The sequence below is a fragment of the Asparagus officinalis genome, chromosome 7, assembly GCF_001876935.1.
Source record: "Asparagus officinalis chromosome 7, Aspof.V1, whole genome shotgun sequence".
NCBI classification, from domain to species: Eukaryota; Viridiplantae; Streptophyta; class Magnoliopsida; order Asparagales; family Asparagaceae; genus Asparagus; species Asparagus officinalis.
In genome coordinates this window covers 13,358,773-13,379,687 of record NC_033800.1, presented here as the reverse complement: position 1 = coordinate 13,379,687, position 20,915 = coordinate 13,358,773, and the positions used below count along the sequence as shown (strand labels likewise).

General features: G+C 34.8%; 1 protein-coding gene and 1 pseudogene across 1 annotated transcript; both read left to right on the top strand.

The window, feature by feature from the left end:
- On the top strand, nucleotides 1,299-16,210 carry LOC109849370 (importin subunit alpha-9). Its single transcript, XM_020419192.1, has 11 exons — nucleotides 1,299-1,491; nucleotides 4,223-4,439; nucleotides 6,133-6,286; nucleotides 9,534-9,636; nucleotides 10,172-10,356; nucleotides 12,425-12,504; nucleotides 13,576-13,726; nucleotides 14,757-14,838; nucleotides 14,916-14,974; nucleotides 15,055-15,360; nucleotides 15,827-16,210. Exons 1-11 carry the CDS (start codon nucleotides 1,434-1,436, stop codon nucleotides 15,989-15,991), a joined length of 1,560 nt encoding a protein of 519 aa, XP_020274781.1. The 5' UTR covers nucleotides 1,299-1,433; the 3' UTR covers nucleotides 15,992-16,210.
- Nucleotides 17,284-20,915, top strand: part of LOC109850405 — a 33,829-nt pseudogene continuing 30,197 nt past the window's right edge.

Here is a 20,915-nt window from a genome sequence, read left to right as displayed (position 1 = left end):
GAATATTATTTTTTTTTCCCAAAAAACATTTTTAATTTAAGTGTTTGTATCATATAAGATGCTCCAGAAATACTACCTTGTTTTTTTTAAAATAACTTTGATAGGATTAGTGATCCCCGAAATCACAAATTCTTCTTCTTTTCTCTTTATAAAGAAAAATGAATAAAGGGAAGAAGACGACCGTTTGGGGGAGAGGAGGAGAGTTTGAGTTTGGATCGTTAAATATGGGTTCAAGAAATGTGTTTACGTGTGAAGTAAACTTTTAAAGCAACAACAAAACCTTTTACTTTTTCTTTATGGCAAATTAGCACTTAAATATGTTATAGTTTTGGTTACTGCACACTTACTTACTGTCAATTGTTTATGGTGGCACTTATATACTTTGAAGTTCCTAAAATTTGTACTTTAATTCCTTTTATTCTACAAGTGCGAGGATTTTCTCTTGATATCTTCCATCGGACACTCACAAGCTAATTTTCAAACTTATAACCCTTAATGTTTACTGAATTTACTATTAAATCCACCGTAATTATATTTTAAAATTTCGTTGGGTGGATTTTAAAATAGAATTAGAGCATGTTTACATAAATTCAACAAATATAAGTATTAAACATTTTCTGAAAGTAGCTCGTGAGGTATAGTCAAATTCGGGAGAAAATTCACATGTTTACATAACAAAAGATATTGTTCCCCTAAAAAAAAATTATAGTACACTTTTTGGAAACTTCGTAGTAACTACTTCTCTATATTTAAAAGAGGAGTCAAGATTTACTGTTCACACTGCAGTAAATACTACACTAAATTACTATAGCATAAACAATAAATACCGTATCATAAATAGTAAAGCTAATCCTCTTCGATTGAGGTACTGTTTATACTACAGTAATTTACTGTATCATAAACAGTAAATCAAATCTGCTCCTCCGTGCTTAAAGTTGCTATTTATGCTACAGTTTATTGTATCATAAATAGTATAGCAAATCAAATATATTAAAACCTGGATCATCTTTAAAATATAGAGGAGTAGATATGATTTCTAAATCAAATATATTAAAGCTTGGATCCTTTTTTAAATATAGATGAATATATATGATTTTTATTTTTAAGTATACAATAATTAAATCAAATGTATTAAAATTTAGAGCGAGACAAGTTTAAAATATAGTGCTTAAAAATATAGGAGGCCGTGCTTTGCATAGGGTGATCGCTAGTGTACCTAGTGCGGAAAACAATTAAAGGTATATAAGTGCAAAGTGTAGGAAACGATAAGGTATTTAACTGCTAATTTAACTTTGTTTTTCAACCGAAAATAATACACTTTCTTTGCCTCGCGGTGCTCTCCCACTCTGAGAGCGGACCAAGGTCTTCAAGACTCGTCTCTACTTTTTGTATCTCTATTTTCCTTCGAATTGACAGAAAACAGAGAGAGAAAAATGGCAGAGCAGGAATCATCTCCTCTTTCCACTCATCGGGACTCTATCAAATCTTCAGGTACTCCTCCTCTTCGCTTCAAAAATTTCGAGAAAATTGTAAATAAATAATTTTTTTTTTTCGTCATACCAAAATCTTGATGGTTAGCAATTCCTAGTGAAGTCTGGTAATCGTTAATGATCAGTTTCTGTTATATTGGCTCGTTGCCAAATTTTGTCTAATACCCAGAAACGCACACTACCCATTTGATGTAATGCCTATGTGGTCTCAACTTTTTTATAAAAAAAAGAGTGTAGTTTAGTATAGATCCCAAATGGGAATTTATAGTATAGAGCTCTACCTAATTTCATTGGGAAATTTGTTATAACCAAATTCGGGGGTGCTCCTATACTCATTTAGCATCATACCTTGGAGGTATAAGCTTGCCTATACACATTTTTTGGGGTATATAATCGTACCATTTTGTAGATGATAAGCCGTCCAAAATCAATTAGAATTATGACCTGAAATTAGTATGGCATCATTGCCAATGAGGATCAAATGCAGGTGTCAGTGTTCCTGCTTAGGAATTTGGTACTCAAATCATCTCAAAAATCATTTGATGCAGCAATGAAATTGAGCTGACCTTTATGTTATGCCGCCGTCTTTAGTTAAAGTAGGCTTGTGAGAACTTTGGACAGACTTCTGAGATCGACTAGATCTGATGAGTTTAGGGTTTATGTTGATACGTAGGGGGGTAAAAATCAACTGAAGGAGCTGCTACTGCCAATTGAATTGAAAGCTGACGTTAGAGAGCTGTCGTCTATGTGGTGGAAAGAGCTCTGCTCTTCCGAGGTCAAATGAGGTTGTTATTAGTTTAAGGAAGAAGGAAGATAAGTACTTTCTGTTTGAGGGTATCATCTAGTTTTTCCACTGATGTGGACCATTGGTCAAGCATTTTAAGCTGGGTGGATGGTTGATGAAGATGTGAGAAGGAAAAGGACAACTGCAAACTTGTTTACAGTGAAGAATGATTTGACTAGAATCTTTGTATGGGTGATTGTTTGGTGGAAAATTTGTAGTAAATAAAATGAAAGAAATTTAATTTGTATTCTCTCTATCTTAATTACAATTTGAATTCCGATTACAAAAGAGGGGAGAATTGATTTGAATTCTCCCATTTGTTTAAATCTGGGTTCTTCACGGTAGCGATGGAGTGCTTCATTCGAATGTTTACGTCGAATTTACTCTCCGTTGACGATCCACACGTCTTGTCTTGTTGGAACAACTAACTTGTGTGGCAAGTTTGATTAGGAACTCTTAACGAGTTTTGTAACTCAGAGCGAGTTAAAAACTCTATGAACAGAATTGTTAAAACCGAAAATTCGGTTAATAGCCAAGTAGATTTGTTTGTTGCTGAAAGATACTCCAAGATCAGATTTTCTTGTTGCCGAAAATCCAAGAAGAATCAGCCGACGCCTCCTCTGTGAGAAATCCGATCTCTTCAGCCTCGATTCAATCTTCAAAAGACCGACAAAAAAGAATCCAACCCCTTTACTCGATTGAGTAAGGCGGTTATTTATAGGGGGATAAGGGGTGTAACCAACCCCTAAATCCGTTTCTAAGTGGGCGTTATATCCTCAGATAATGGGAAAAACGGTTCTGAAACCGTTCGACTCATGTTTGAATGAGTCAAACGCCCAAATTGACGTTTAGGACCCTAACTCCGCGTCTTAGACTGAAGACGCGGAGTTGGGCACCCGCTGGATGATGAAAAACGAGAGGGCCGCCCGCGTTATGTTTGCTGAGGGTTGGAAATGCGGGGGTGCTCGCATCTCAAGAATTGAAACGCGGAGATGAATTCCGCGTTTAGAAGAGGCTAGTGACTTATAACCTCTTCTGTAGAACGTTGTAAAGACCATTGTTGAGTGATCTTTGTCTTGGTTGTTTTGGGGTGTGAAAGTCGTCAGATTGTAACTCTCACAGTTGATGGTAAATGCCACTGAATAGAGTTTTCGTCAGTCGTCGGAAGGGCCATTGAATTGTAACTCCTCTCTATCTATGTGAAAAGTTCTCCATTTGCAGCTTTCATTTATTAACGTGAAAGTCATCTTGATTGTAACCTTCTTAGTCAAGACTGTTGGTTGAGGTTTGACAGGGATTAACTATCTATTGTGATTTTTAGACAGCCTATAATGATGTGTAGTAAAATGTCAATTTCGTGAACGTACTGACAGTTACATGTCTAGGAATATGTTTGGCATGCTTCACTGATCATCACATGATGATGATATGGAATATTCTCCATAAATACCCTTCATTAATGATCCAAAGTTTCAGGCCAGTTTTACGCACTGCTTGTACCTTCATTATATTCTACAACTAACTACTAGGACTTGGCTTAAGCCGCTTAACAGTAGGTTTTGGAATAACCTCAAATTGATTCAGAGAGAGACATCCAAATAATATTGCAGTCTATGACTGTTGGGAGCTCAGAACCTATTGTTTTGTCAAAGACAAGTCTTATCACTTCTTCTCAATCATTAGATTTGGAGACTAACTACTAGGACTTGGTTTCAAATTAAGTTAGAAAATGACCTTAATTTTTTCCTGTTTGACGTTGGCCACATTTTAGGTTGTCCATATTAATTTTTCAGGTTTGGTAATGTAATTTCTGTTGCTTTAGTGCCATTATGTCAGATATGCATTTCCTGTAGAAGTTCAATCAGTCTTGAAAATGTTGTAAATTTTCACCTCTATCAACAATATAATCTACTATTTCAATGAGATAACTTTAAGGTTCTATATTCAGTCCATAATATTGCTGCAAATCGGAGGAAGCAACATGCTGTTACAGTGGGAAAGGAAAGAAGAGAAGCATTAATAAGAACAAAGCGCCTCTGCAGGGATGGAATTGACAGCAATGACATTTCATCTGAGGGTGATATGATTATTGAAGAAGAGAAACAAGCACTGGATGCCCAAACTTTGAGAACTGTGGAAAGCCTAAAATCTGCTTTACATTACCAGTAAGCAATCTATTGAAGCATTGATAGTTGTCAAAACTCATCATGAATATGAATATCAGTTATATACAGTTTGGTTTTTCTTCAGTCTATTCACGATATATGCTTTTAAATAGAACTTTAGAACAACAATCATGCTGCAGGCATTTACTCAACTATTCTTTGTTGACAATATGAATGCTTAGAGTACAATAAGCGCTGGAAGGATAAGTTACTGTATTTGTTCTTGTCATAAGTTATGCCTGGTTGTTTATTCAATTTATTCTAGAAATTCCATCTATTCATCCTTCCCATGTTGGTTCACTTTTTCTCCTCGCGGGGCCCTCATTCCATCTTGTTATGATGCACACAATTTCAATCTCTTTCGCCACCAATTGATTCTCAGCTGAAGCTCATTTCTGCTTATTTGTCATTTTGGTACTTCTACTTGTATCAGTTATTCATCTTAACTGTCTAACTTTAATGATTGATGCTTGTGGTTTTTTTAATACAATGCTTTATCTATTTAATAGTTTGGACTTTCATTCAATCTGATAGAATTTCATCTACCTATTTAATGGCATGCAATGATTGTTTAGTTTGTCTAAAAGCACTTGACTTTTTTGCTTTCGAATTCATATTGTTCAAGTCGTGGAACAATTACACATGCTTATTTACAGTAACTTCCTTGCTATGGTTGGGGGGTATCAGGTTATATGTCAAAATAAGTCAGGAGAAAACATGTGGAAAAAGCAGTATCTGAAGCTTTGTGATGCAGATCAAACATCTCTTTACTTACCTTCATTCTCGAGCGAGAATCATGTACATTTTTGCGTCCTCCCAGTAATACTTTTTTCCCTTAACATCCATTCTTTCTGGTGGCGGTGGAAGACAATTTTTGGGTCTGTTTGGTTTGATAGAAGTACCGAAAGAAGGAAATAGACCAAGGAAGTAACTTTCAAATTTATGAAGTAGGAGAAATTAATATTTTTTTCCATTTATTTCATATATTTTTTGATGTAGTGGAAATAGTACTTCTTTTTCTTCATTCCCTTTTTGTTTGGATAGTAAAAAAAGTTGTTAGGAAATAATTAATGAAGAAAATATTAATAAGAAAATTGTTTTTTCACTAATTAATGTACATTTCACCTACTTCCAAGCTACTTCTGAGCCATAAGGGGCAGAAAAACATTTAGGAAGTAGGAATGACACATAAGAGCGACATCTGCATTTAAGGAGTAGTGGAAGTAGGTTTTTCAGAGAAACAAACATGTTTTTTTTTGCTCGGAAATAGCAGAAATAGCATCTACTTCCTTTACTTCATCTACCTCATAATTATCTCTGTGCTAGGTGGATGAGCAAAGGAAAAGGGTTAACAAGATAATGGTACTTGACCAACAGACAGGTTAATGGATCAGCTTTCCTGTTAGTTATTCTTCTTAGAGAAATTTGTGGACTTGGAAGATGTTATCCAGCATGATTTCCTGAATGTCTCATTAGATAACACTAATATGAAGTCTTTGTCCACATCTCGATACGAGTATGCTGCTAGCCAAGTAAAACTAAAAAGCATTAAAATGGGATGAAAATTGAATTTGCATGCATCTGAAACTATCATTAATGATATGGCACAAATAATATCTTCTCATCTTTTGTTGTGACTTTGTATCCAAATGCTTATCCTGACTATTTCTGAGACCATTTTCCAAAATTTTAGAGGAAAAGGGGCAACAGAAAAGACAGTGGAGATACTTTGCACTTTGCGGCGATTGTTGTCTAGGTCTGATATACCTCCCATTGGAGCTGCCCTCCAAGCTGGAGCAGTTCCTGCCCTTGTGCAGTGCCTTTCTTTTGGATCAGCGGATGAACAGGTACAAACATTATCTAACAGTATTATGTCTGTGGGTGTTAGCAATTGCCTTTAACCCCTTGTGTCAGTGAGTGGATGGGATGGGATTTTGGTGTGCTTTAATTCACACTTAGCATTCAGTCGAAGTGGTTCGTTGTAACCACTCAATTGTGCTTGTGCTGCAGGGTGAATGCTTGACTGTATAGCTGCTTGTGTTTGTTCTTTTCCTTTATTTTTTTATTTTTTATTTTTTGTTTTTGTTTTTGTTTTTTTTTTTTTGGGTGGGGTGGGACGGATGTTTGGTTGCGCACTTCTCATTCATTCCAGAAAAAGATGGGATGGTAAAACAAAGTAAACAAGTCTGAATTTAGATTTTTACTGTTCATCTGAAGCTCCATAATCACCTTAGTTTCATTCTTGAATTAATCACTGTTGCCTGATTTGTATCCAACACCTTGCAAACCATCTCCACATCTTCTCATTTAAGAACACAGATCACTACTCTCTCTCTGTACACGGACAAGTGAAACTGGATCGAGTACCGGTAGTAAAAAGCAAATTAACTTTTTTGAAATTAACTTGATATATTTTCTACGACAAAGCCTTTTATTAGTTTAAATTTGTCTCATTCTCATTTTTTGGTACAATAATTAACTCATTTATTATTATACTTATGGACAAATCTTTGAAATAGACCACTTTTAAACTTAATTAGCAAAATAGACCAAAAAAATATTTAATTAGCAAAATAGACCTAAAAAAAACTTAATTAGCAAAATAGACCATCAGTCAAAGTTGACCTATTTTGCTAATTAAATATTTTCTTGGCTTATTTGAAAAAATCATATATATATATATATATATATATATTATATATATATATAATATATTATATAGTAATATATAGAGAGAGAGAGAGAGAAGAGAGAGAGGGAGAGAGAGAGAAAGAGAGAGAGATTAATGGGTATCATATGTCATATGAGAGGATTCTCTCATATACAATGATGTGGCACAATCTTCACCAAGGTGTATTTATGAGGCATTCTCTCTCCTACTTTATTCACTTGGTGGGATTGTGCCACATCATTGTATATGAGGGAATCCTCTCATATTGACATATGATATCCGCATTAATCTCATATATATATATATATATATATATATATATAATAATAAGTATATATAAGAGAGAGGAGAGAGAGACACCTGGTACGCAGTACTCCATGGAACTTGGTAGTGATGTGGATTGATCTGGCCCCTACATCACTACTCGAAAATAGAGCCTAAACCACTTTTCACCCACTCCAATGTGGATGTATGGATCAGATCAGTCCACATCACTATCAAGTTCGACGGAGCAATTTGGTACCAAGTTTCTCCATTTTTCTCATATATATATATCCTCTTGTTTTATTAACTATATATTCACCTCATCATGGCAATTTTTTAAATTGTGGGTTACACTCTTATTTTTTATTATATTTTTTTTTTCTTATTTGAAGTTAATGTTGGACGTAGGGACCAGATCAGTCCACATCACTACCAAGTTCAATGGAGCAACTTTGTACCAAGTTTCTCTATTTTTCTCATATATATATGTTCTCTTGTTTTATTAACTACATATTCACCTCGTCATGGCAATTTTTTTAAATTGTGGGTGTACACTCTTATTTTTTATTATATTTTTTTCTTATTTGAAGTTAATGTTGGTCTCCCTTTGCATGCATAAAAATTAACTCAGGTTATAATTTTAAATATAGTAATGACAATGAAAATTCATTTTATTATACTGTACATTTGTTAACTACAAAACAACACTTTCTAAAGAACAATGCACAACTAAATTTACTCCAAGTCTTTTTTTAGAAACTTACTTTTTACAATTAAATAGAAAATTATAATTGCATCAAATGTAACTTTTTCTATATATATATATATAAATATAATTTTTTATGAACAAAATAGTTTTGAAATTGATAAAATTTTGAAATGGACCAAATTTGACATTTAATTAGAAAAATAGACCAACTTTTAGCAAAAACAGTCTATTTTGCTAATTAAGTTTTAGAAGTGGTCTATTTCAAAGATTTGTCCTATACTTATTTTTGTATAAGTAACCAATCTATATTTTTGTACAAATAACCAATCTAAATTATAAAACACTAAATAGAACTCCTCCAGAGACATTTGTTTTAGGAAGATGAATCCTATTCAAACATGATTTAGGTTACATCCACTATAGTAAGAACTGTAAAAGTTGCGGTCAGCAATAAAATGTGAAAATAATAAAAAATCTGATAAATTCTGGTGTAGTTTTTTTTTATCTAAAGAATTTGATATCTGATACCTTCAATTTTTTTAGAAAATAACAAATAGTTGTATATATAGGAAAAACAAGAAAATATGAATTTCTATCTATCAATTGGCTTTTATAGTCCCTCCAATATAAGATGAATCTACAACATGAAACACAAATATTTTTCTTTAACTTGCATTCTTGCAAGGATTCTATTCACAAATACACACAACCAAACCTCGATCAATAACAAACTAGATCAACACTCATAAGCTCATTAATGCAGATCCTAATCAATATATGGTTTACACACACACACATCTAGGTTACTCGGACATGGCATTTTGGATGCCGTGTCCGTGTCCGACACGTGTCGAACACGGATTCTCCATGTCCATGCCTTGGACATGTGTTGTTCAAAGCAAAATCCGATTTCCCTATTACTTATACCCCCTAAACTAGTTTCTTTGATAATATTGGGTTCAAAACCAATTGGTTTTTGAACCCAAAAATTAAAACCCATCACTTAAATGTTTGAGAAATACCCATGGTATTATCCCATGAGATCAAAACTAAACTTTTGTTGTTAAACCTTATTCTTAGTTTGATTTAACTTAATTCTTAATTGCTCTAGATAATAGAAAGAGACATACACATGTTATAGGTATTTTAATTCAATATTTGACACACACACACACTGACACACAAAAGCCGTGTTCCCGTATCCTACATTGTACAAATCTATCGTGTCCCGTGTCCGTAACCGTATCCGTATCTACACCCGCATCCGTGCTACCTAGATGTACATATATACACATTGCCATTTTGAATTATAACATCCTGAAGTCTGTATGCTGACCTATTTTTGTTGATATAAGGTGAATCGTTCTAATTAGTTATGATGTATATGGTTATTCCTCATGCCAAAATTATGTAATGATCCTTGTTTTGTTTTTTTGTTTTGATCTCATAGTTACGCGAGGCAGCTTGGTGCCTCACTAATATAGCTGCAGGGGAACCAGAAGAAACTAAGGCTTTACTGCCAGCATTACCATTGCTGATAGCTCATCTTGGAGGTTAATTTCCTTTTTTGCATTGCTCAAGCATTGTTGCTTCATTTATGGTTTATGTATACATGAGTACTCATGTATATGATGTTTGACCAGTTTTTCATTAGTGCATAACTGGCCAGTGTCTTAGTTACATTTAGTCAATCTTTGCCTTGCGTAGTTGGTTTCTGATTCTTTTCCTCCCCATCTTTAGGTCCAGGATCAGTAAGTTATTCTTGAACTTGTCCTTTGTTGAAATAATTATAATGATGACTTGATCTTCTAGGGAATCAGACCAGAGATCTGTAGTCTACAAAACTAATAAAATAGATGAATATGTTCTTGTTAAACCGCCCCCAAAACCCAACCTGATTTGAATACCTTAAATCCTTCAGTTGAATAAGGATCCATATCTCAATGATGTAAACAATGTTATGTGTCAGTTTTTTCACTATTTAAGCATCTTCTGATGAGCTTTTCCTGTAACTTTTTTTCCCTTCATTCAGATTAAAACTATCTTTTATGTCTTATAAGTGCTTATTGCTTTTTCTACAATGGTCAGAGAAGAGTTCTATGCCTGTTGCTGAACAATGTGCATGGGCATTGGGTAATGTTGCTGGTGAAGGAGAAGAGTTGAGAAATGTTTTGTTGGCACAAGGAGCTCTGTTACCCCTTGCACGTCTAATTCTATCTAATAAGGGTTCAATCGCGAAGACAGCTGCTTGGGCACTATCAAATCTCATTAAGGTTTTCACCTTTATGAATACATAATTAGGAAGTGTTTTGATTAAACCATATTCCATGTCTATATTCCTTCTAGAACATTATCAAGCAGCATTGCTTTTCAAGTTAGTAATCTTCTCTGTGCAGTGTATGCTACAAAATCTAGCATCTAGTTCTGTTTCCTTAACTACTATATCAGTTCCACTATATATTTTCAACGGAAGGCTAACAACAATAGAGAAGAGCATAGAATAATTTTTGTTCGAAATAACATGATGTTTTATTATGCTTGCTTCTGTGTAGGATATACTAACAAAAACCAAGTTTACTTTTCAAAATTATATTTATTTATTTTTTGGACAAGGGATGTAGCATGGTCTAGAAACTAAGACCTATTGGTCATCTTATAACCCAACCCATTCGTTTGCCACTGAGCCACGTCTCAGTCTCAGTCTTATCATGCCTTTAATTTGATGCTACTTTTCTGAAAGGAATGGTCGGAAGGGAAAGGTAGTCATATCACATTGTGGCTTTCATTTGACGCTTTACGCTAACAACCTAAATTATTTGAGTGAGGGTTTCTTAAGTTAATGCTTGAGCAGTCTTCTTGAACATCACTTTTTACACTGTGGCTTATGGTTGCTATCTGTTGTTTGTTCAAGAAGCTGGATTAGCATATAGATATTTAGTGCCCTTTTCTGTATGCACCCAAATAACCCTCAGCATATACTATGGCATAAGTATCATCATTACATCAAGTTAGGAGGGATAAATCAGGTTGACGACTAGTGAAAAACAAATTTATTCATCCATCCATGGTACTTTCCTCTATCTCAAGTGAAGTTGCATCTTAGCCTACCCTTTCCAGGTGGGGAATGGTTTGCATGATTGGCTTTTTATTTAGTGCTAAATATCTGTAAGATGGGTGATTATGGTGATTAATCACTTCCTAATTTATCATTGATAATGATCGTGTATGAAACTTCCAATAAGAAAACTCTAGGAGCTGTCTGTTTGTGTTAGAAATATTAGAGTATACTTAGGGATGTTGAAACCTTGAGCCATTTACATTTATTTGGTGTAGGCACGAGAATATGTCATTATTTTTTCTTCTTCCATATGAACATACAATGTGGCATTATTTTTTCTTCTTCCATATGCACATACAATGAAGAAGATTTACATTAAGGGCCTGTTTGTTTGCACGGAAGTAATTATGAAGTAGTTGAAGTAAAGTAAGTAGAGACTACTTCTGCTACTTCCGAGCAAAAATGCACGTTTGTTTTTCTGAAAAACCTCCTTTCAATATTTTCTTAAACACTAATGTGGCGCCTGAGTGTCATCCCTACTTCCTAAATATTTTTCCGCACCTCAAGGCTTGGAAGTAGCCCTGAAGTGGGTGAAATGTGCATTAATTAGGAAATAAATAAATTTTCTTATTAATATTTCCTTTATTAGTTACTCCCTAACAACTTTTTATTGCTACCCAAACAAAAAAAGGGAATGAATAATGAAAAAAATATTATTTCCACAACTCCAAAAATTGTTTAAAACAAACAAAAAAAGCATTACTTCCTACTTCATGAATTTGATAGTTACTTCTTTGATCTATTTCCTACTTCCAGTACTTATATCAAACCAAACGGGGCATAAACGTATTCTTCCTGATGTTGTTTGGAAAGTCGGCTGATAATCAGATTCATGTTTCTTTAGTGGATGTGAACGTACCATAATGACAGGTTGGAATTGAATAGCCCTGTCCGTAATACTGTTACCTTTAGCTTCTCATACTCCCAGCTGAACCAAGTACATGTTTCTATCAATTGTGCATTTAAGTTGTGGTGAGATCACTCATACACTCTGTTTGATATTATACATTCCTCTATTCTTGCTTAGCTACTTCACAATTCATCTGCTCTTACACTCATCGGTAAGTTAAATGGACTGTATATTGGTTTGACCTTCAAAATATGCATTCCATCTCTTTCTTTCATTCTACTTGTTTTGGAAGACTTCCATGATTTGTTTTTTTTTTAAGACTATGACTAATAGATAATGTTCTGCTTTCTCTGTTCCTCTTATGTATATGCAGGGACCTGATTCCAAGGCTGCAACAGAACTTATAAGAGCTAATGGGATGCTGGATACAATTATACGACACTTAAGAGAATCGTATGTATTTTTTGGCCTTATAATTATAATGAGCTAAGTTGAGTGCTGCTCATCATATGTGAGCCTCTTTTGGTTTTGGGCCATTTTTAAGTAAATTGACTCAAATTGTTTCTGTTAAATTTTACAATGCAATGGTATTATCACACTACGGAAATACTGTTATCCTCTGACCATAAACAAAAGGAGAAATTTTTTAAAAAGATGTTTTTTAATTTTATTAGCAAAATGGACCCTTTTATCATTTAGTTAGCAAAATTGATCTCTTTTTGGCCACGTCATCACGGCTGGCCAAAAGGAGGTCGATTTTGCAAAATAGTCTTTAAAATACACAGAAACACTAGTTCTGTGTATTTAGCGATCACTAATCGCAGGTTAATTAGATCTTTAAGTATACACAGGACTGGTAGTCCTGTGTATACACAAATTAGAAATACTGTAATTAGCAACGATCTTTGTTGACACTGCCCTTTCCAATAAACCCACCTTATTTGACATGGTTAATAAAAAAGCTTGTGGGAGTGGTACATGGTATGCAATGTAGACCTTAAGCAATAAGATTCTGAGACTTTAAGGTTTAAATTGGAGATCGATCCATATCAAGCTCAGATTGCTCGGTTTTCGACTTTTTGTCTAAATGTTCCTTTCTGCCTTAAAATGACGATATTTTAAGCTAGGGTAAAAGGCATGTAGCTATTATATGACCTTAATCTACTTTTGACTGGTATAAACTTACACTACATGCTGACCTCTCTCAGTAGTCTTATCACTATAGGAATACTCTAATTCAGCACTTTTTCTCTAAATAGATAACTTCACATACTCAAGGTTCTTAAATAGATCAATTTTTAATTTCTATTTCTGGACCAAATATCTAAAAGCAATTGGTTCTTTGTAGATATTCTCTTATGTGATATGATGCTTGTTGGTAGAAACATTATGTTTGAGAGTTTGATCCTTTAATCCATTGTCCCCCTATTAATTTTATTTTCCACTGTCATTTTCCCATACCCTTTCTTGATGTTACGACTACAACATGCTGAATGAAATGAATATTTGGTGGATTTTCTTTAGAGATGATGAGATGGCGACAGAGGTAGCGTGGGTGGTTGTCTATCTTTCTGCCCTCTCAGAAACTGCTGTGGGTTTGCTGGTAAAAACTGATATTGGTCAAGTTCTGGTTGAAAGATTATCAGCATCAGAGAGTTTACAATTACTCATTCCGGTAATGTCCATACGCAAGATACTGTTTTTGGATTCCCCTATGAATTAATTAGTCATTATTAGGTAGATTACATGTTATAATTTCTCATATTTCCTTATGGTTCAAATTGTGGAATTCACATCTCAACCTTATATTTCATCATATTCTTTATGGTTCAGATTATGGAATTCACACCACAATCTTAAATCATATGATTCAGATTAGAAATTCATCCCAACTGTGAACTCTCAAATATGAGGTATGTTAGTTGCCATGCACAAGTTAAGTCAGTATCCACATGATTTATCTTTCTGTTTTAATGTGGAGGCATCTACATTTAGAAGTGGATATGGCTTATGGCTTTACCTCCAGTGTGTATGGGTGAGTCTGTGTTTTTTGAGGAGGCAAACTCAATGCGATTACCTATAATAACTTTAAATGTAATAAGACACCGTACAAAAGACTGAATTAATCTACATCTGCGGAACAAAACGTGTATACTGTCTTAATATCATTATAGTGTTTCATTGTTTCATTTTAAACAGTAATAACGTAGAAGCCATTCATGATTTACTTATTTATTTATTTTAGACTAGATGGCTTTGAGCAGCAATTCTGTGTACCCAACTAACTATACTTCATTCAATGATTATGATCGTACTAAATAGTTAATTGGCTTTCTGGAGCTATCTCAGAAAGGGATCATATGCATTTAGTTTACTTGGTAGATTTAGTTCAACACTTATACTACCATTCTATTAATTTTTAATTCAGCATATGCTTACATTTAAAAAGAATTACTCGGATACCAGCACTAATAGGCACGCCTGGGGGGTACTTACATTCCGCTCACTATTGTGTAGCTCATCTTTTTATCATGTTCTCATACTCTGATTCTTTACATCTTGTAACTAAAATGAAATTTCAAATTTTAATTCAATTAGGATGGGCAAGGTCTAAATTTTAATAGTGGGTACAAGCATTTGAATTTCAACAATCTCATGTTTGATTACGTTGTATTAACTGATGATTAGTAGTTTTTTTCATGCAGGTGCTTCGTAGTCTAGGTAATCTTGTAGCTGCTAGCAGCTACATGATTACTCATGTTCTCCTTGTCGGGCACAGTATAACAGGTTCTCATGCTTTCCTTGCTTTGTAGCTATCTTTTATCGTTGCTGAACCAGACGTACTAACATATTTTGGTCTCCAGATAAAGCCATTTCAGCTTTGGTCAAGTGTCTAAAACATAACCATCGAGTCTTAAAGAAGGTATCGAAGATACATTTATGTTTTCTCATGATATCTTTAAACTAATGTCGCAGCTCATGATATCTTTGAACTATCTTTAGGAGGCCGCATGGGTTCTATCCAACATTGCAGCAGGGTCAATTGAGCACAAAAAACTGATATTTTCTAGTGACGCAATGCCTTTGTTACTTCATTTACTGTCAACTGCACAATTTGACATAAGAAAAGAAGTAGCATACACCCTTGCAAACCTCTGTGTTTCTCCAGCTGAGGGTTCAAGGGAGCCAAACATAATATTGGATCACCTAGTTTCACTGATTAAACATGGTTGCCTCCCGAGATTTATAAATTTGGTTAGATCTGCGGATATTGAGGGCGCACGACTGGGACTCCAATTCATGGAAGTTGTAAGTAAATTACTGATCAATCTTAATGAGACTCCTCTTTATTATTATTATTATTAATCTTAATGTTTTCCATGTATTGAGTTTGATTATAACTGTAATATAAGAATTGGAAGATATCATTTTTTTTACTGTCCTATGCTTCGTTCAAAGGTACTAATGTCAAGCTCTGCTAATAGGCTGTCCCAGTATGCACGTTACATTGCATGGCTAATTATTTCCATTTTTCTTCTGTGTAGCTTTAATACTAACCTTGGATGATTCCTAAGCAAGGAGGAGGTCTTGTTTCTCCTCGTGGCTTGTTTTCTGAATAGCCATGATTCCGCATTTAGTTTCTACTCATCTGAGAATCCAATTTCCCAATAAAGCTTTAAACCTTGCTTCTTTAAGGGCTATTATAAAAAACAATGATTCTTTTATTTTTGACATTAATGATACTTTTATTTTTGACAATTTCTTTTCGTTGCAGGTTATGAGGGGGATGCCCAACGGCGAAGGCCCAAAGCTGGTTGAGAAGGAAGATGGAATCGATGCCATGGAGAGGTTCCAGTTTCATGAGAATGAAGAAATGAGATGCATGGCAAACAGTTTGGTCGATAAATACTTTGGAGAAGACTACGGCCTTGACGAGTAGAACAATGTGAGATATTGTATTACCGATAGGATCCTGTGATTACAATTACTTTCTGTTCGTTCGTAGATGTTTGATGTTTTGCCTTTGAGAGATGGCTGTGTGACGCTAAGGTGTTGTATTTTGACTAGCTTGGGAAAAGGATTTGAGTGCTTGTGTGTTTGTGATTTCAGGAACTGTCTGTTGGTGTACATCAATAAGAAGAGAATAGTATTGTAACGACGCTCAAAACTTTAAAGACCGGCGGCAGTGCAATGGCCTTGTGCAAAATTGCCCCTCAAATCTTGGTATTTGTAAAATTGCCCCAAATTCTCTCACATTGGGTTTTTTCTGCCCCTCCCATATAACTAAATTGGTTTTTAAACTGTACAATATTTAAAAAATTCCAATAGTTTCCAATTAGGTTGCGACAATTTCCCCATTAAAAATTATAATTGCTAGGTATGAGGGGGTAGAAAAGCCGAATTTGAGAGAATTGAAGGGCAAATTTGCAAGTATCAAGATTTGAGGGGTGATTTTGCAAATATGAAAGATTAAGGGTTATACATGCCAAAATTCCCCAAAAAATACCCCAACTACGCTAATACACAAAAATCATTATGCTGAACAGTAGAATATTATATTTTATTGAAGTTATACCGACATTTTTTGTAGTCTCTTAATACAATTCTCTTAGAAATAGAAGAACGGATTTATAGGGCTGGAAATTAGTGGAACTGATTGCTCGTATTTGTTTTCATTTTAAATTCTTCAAAATTGAAAGTCATTTTCTCGGATTCTTAGAATTTGTATTTGAATTTGAAAGTAAATATTTTTCGAATATTCATGAATATTTATTGATTTTTACCGTATGGTTATCTGATTGATATAAAGCCCTTTATATTTGTCAAAATTAGAATAAAATCTAAATTAAATTACAAAGTATGAGTAAGTCAAAAATGTAACAACATGAATGCAATAATGCAAACAATATTAAAAGATAAAATTTTAAATGCATATTTGATAATCAGCCGAACCACTCGATTCATTCACAAACTGTATTCTAGAAATTCATTTCTATTAAATAAAACTGCGGAATCAAATATAACAGAACAGAGAATTTGTTAACTATTAGGTTTTTTTTTCTCCACTTCTAATTTAGATGGAAAATGATAGGGGCACACTTTCAACCACAATCTTAACCATACATTTTCTCTCATTTGTTATAGTGCATCGGATCCCACATGAGATTTTAATTTAAAATCTCATGTGAGACCCGGTGTGTTGTAACAAATAAGAGAGGGGGTATGGTTGATGGTTGTGGTTGGTGTTGTGCGACTAGTGTCACCCAATTTAGATTCACGACTCCGATCATCTACACTATTTTTGCTCATTCCACTCTTTTATAGGGAAACAAGCTGCATATTTTTGAAACACAGCACTCCCTGGAGCGCTCCGGCCATGATCCCTCTCATCTCTCGAGCGTCCTGGTGCAGGCCGACCTCATGGCCGCCATGGCCGAGCTCCTCCGGCGGGATCTCCATCTCCTCGCCCTCCGCCGCCTCCTCTCTCTTATGAGGGACAAAGGGTGAAGATTGGAGAGGTGAAGTAGCCAAGAATGCGTATGGGTTAAGGAAAAGGGGCCAATTTGGCGCCGACTGGCGACGGCGCCACCCGTTCGATGAAATGCCAAGGTCTTTTTTTTTGGTTTATCTTCCATAATTGCGCTATTTTTGAACTTCTGTAGTATAGTATGTGATAAATAGACGTCCAACTTCTTCATATAAAAATGTAGCCATGTGGGGGTTACTTGCCCTTGATTACTTTGGAGAGTTGTTTAATATGACCGTGCATTATAAAGTCTCAGCTTAATTGTATAATGTATAAGCATAATGAAATGGTTACTTCCTATAAGAACTTCATGCCAGCATAGGATGTAAAGTTAATGGAGTCTTCAAACTATAAGAACTTACATTGTCCACAAAAGATTGACAACAGGGCTTTCGTTTAGTAAGGACCTAGTTGAACCATCTCTGTGAAGGGGTTGTCTTGGCTATTACATCTCTATTGATGGATTCAAACCATGTTTAGCTACTCATGAAAAAATAAATAAATAAAATAAAATAAAATCAAAGTGAAGTAAGCAACTTGTAGAGTCCAAACAAATTATATGTAAGATTGCTTACAATACAAATTTGAGCCCTTGTTAGTCACTTTTGTTATACAAACAAGATCGGAGGTAAATCAGGGCATGTGCAGGGACATGCTCATTGAGATGATTTATTGGGAGGCCTTAGCTTACTTAGGTTATAAACTTAGTCAAAGGGTTGTTTCTAAATGTGCAAGTCCTTTATTTTTTTGGATGTCGTCATGGTCCTTAAAATTTATTGAGTCTTCAGACTACTTGATCCACTCCCCCAAGTTCTGGATATAGTTTACTTTGTCAACTCTAGGGTGATGGCTTCACAATTGGGATTGGGATCCTCTACTAAGACATAGTGCTGCCTAATATCTCCTAATGCATCTTTACCTTTCATTTTATGCATAAGCACAAAATACGAGGAGGTACTATGCAATGAAAGGTGGAGATGCATTAGGAGTTATTAGGAGGCACTATGCCTTAGTAGAGGATCCCAATCCTCACAATTGAGAGATGGGCTTTACCTAATCTGACTTTGTCGTACCATCTGCATCAAGAAATTGTTTTGCTATTATCTCTCCGGTCACTAGAGTCAAACCATGTTAGGTTAGTGAAATTTCTCTCACTTATAAAACATATACTGCAAATGTTGATCTACTCTTATTCTATTCTTTTGCTGAGTCAGACCTCTTGTAATTAGACTATAAGCATAGACTGCTATAAAAAGTTGGTTCTTCGTGAAGGTCCCTGCATATCGTGTTACTACTGAAAGGAAAACTTAACTTAATATCTTTTGATAGAGGTGTTAGGGATTTTATGGATATTAATATGCGGAATTAAACACTAAACGAATAATAACACCAATGAAAATACCATAAGAAGGCAAACACCAAGATTTAACGTGCTTCGACAAATCGTGCCTACGTTCACGGGGCAATCCAAAAAAATATTTTACTATGAATCAAGAGTACAATACCTCCAAGTTACACCCGAACTTGAGGACTAAATCACAAGAGAAAAATACAGTGTTGCCTTTAGGGCACAAAAACCCTAAAACCCGTCTCACCAAAAATCTCCAACACCCACGGAGAAACCAGCACCATACCCTTGACGGCGTCGTCATTCTGAAGACAACAACTTTTGAATCACTGTAATAAGACAACCGAGATATCCAGAATCTGAATTTCTCTCTCTCTTTCTCTCTTGGGTTACTGTAGCCGGTTACTGTAGCTCAAAAAAATTTGCAAGGTTGTCATAAATAGAATTTTTCAGATCTATTCCTATTATAAATAGATCATCTAAATCCTCTTCTAAATAGAATTTTAATTTATGTGAACATCATGTGGGCCTTATCTTGGGCTAGACCCACAACAATCTCCCCCTCCAGCCCAACGAGGGGGTATGCCAATCTGTAACTCCTCAACGGGAGTTCATGCCGGTCAATCGCTAACACAACTCGGTCTTCTCTCTGGAAAATTCACTGCATAATGGGGGTTTAATGGCACCATTACGTGAAAAACGATTTTGAAACTATTCAAATCGTGTTTGAAACAATCAAACGCGAGGTTCGTGTTTGGGAGTGAGCCTTGCTTTCAATTCTGTGAAACGCGGAGGTGAGCCCCGCGTTTGGCTTTTGAAACGTGGAGGTGAGCCCAACGTTTGAAGTTGGGAATGCGAAGGTGGACATTCGCGTTTGGCCTTGTTAGTTGTAATCTCGAATTTTATAAGGATTGTCAGCTTGTAATCCTTATATTTGATTCTTAAAAATATGAAAGTTATCAGTTTGTAACTCTCGTCTGTTGTCGTGAAAGTCGTCAGATAGTTTTTAGACAGCCTACAATAAGCTTAACAACTAACTAAAAAGCATAACAAATGTATAAGCTTAACAACCAATGCATAAGCTTAACAACTGACGAAAAGAAAATCTTTGGGTTCAACTTTCGATCGATCGATCGATCGATCGAGAGAGAGAGAGTCTAACCCAAACCCTAAAAGTTTTAAATGGGGCATAAATTTGGGATAGAATAGGAAGAAGAAAAGTATAGCTTATGTGGCACCACTTTTGGGTTTTTTTTTGTTTTTTTGGTGTGTGTGTGTGTGGGGGGGGGGGGCTTGTTTGAAATTGATTTGATTACCAAAATTGACCTAGTTTAAATTTATTTATCAAAATTGACCTACTTTTAGTTATGTCAGCATGGAGCGCTGAAAGTAGGTCGATTTTGAAAAAAAAACTAGCTTTGAAAGTCTATGTGATTGGCAATCCAATGTAATTAGTGAACTACACTAATCACTTAGCAATTCACTAATTATATGGGATTCAATCCCATATATACTTTGTTTTGAAACTTTTAGCTATAGTGTCGGTTGGTTAAGTAGCTAGAAGATTAAGAGTTAAGTTATGGGTTGAAAAGGCATGTGTTTGAATCTTAGCCAACTAATTAATTATTTCTCTTTTATTTTCAACTTCTGGATAGATAAATAGATAAATAAAATAATGTTAGCAATGATGAGTTTCAAACTCAACACCATTTGAGTAATTGAAGTCTACCTCCCTTTGGAGTTAACCACTTGGCCAACTATGACAATTATATTGATTTGAACTTGAAATTATGTACGAGATTCTCAATCGCGCATAATTAGTAAAATTTGCTAACTGCATGGGGTTATCAATCCTGTAGAATTTTAAAAGTAGTCTTTTTTAAATCAACTTATTTTTAGCGTTCCATGGTGACGTGGCTAAAAGTAGGTCAATTTTGATAAATAATTTTGAAATAGGTCAATTTTGGTGATTAAATATATGATATGGTC

Coding starts and splice junctions, on each gene's coding strand:
- LOC109849370 (XM_020419192.1), top strand. CDS start 1,434: ATGGCAGAGCAGGAATCATCTCCTCTTTCCACTCATCGGGACTCTATC. Junction 4,440..6,132: donor AAATCTGCTTTACATTACCA/GTAAGCAATCTA, acceptor CCAAAATTTTAG/AGGAAAAGGGGCAACAGAAA. Junction 9,637..10,171: donor GCTGATAGCTCATCTTGGAG/GTTAATTTCCTT, acceptor TACAATGGTCAG/AGAAGAGTTCTATGCCTGTT.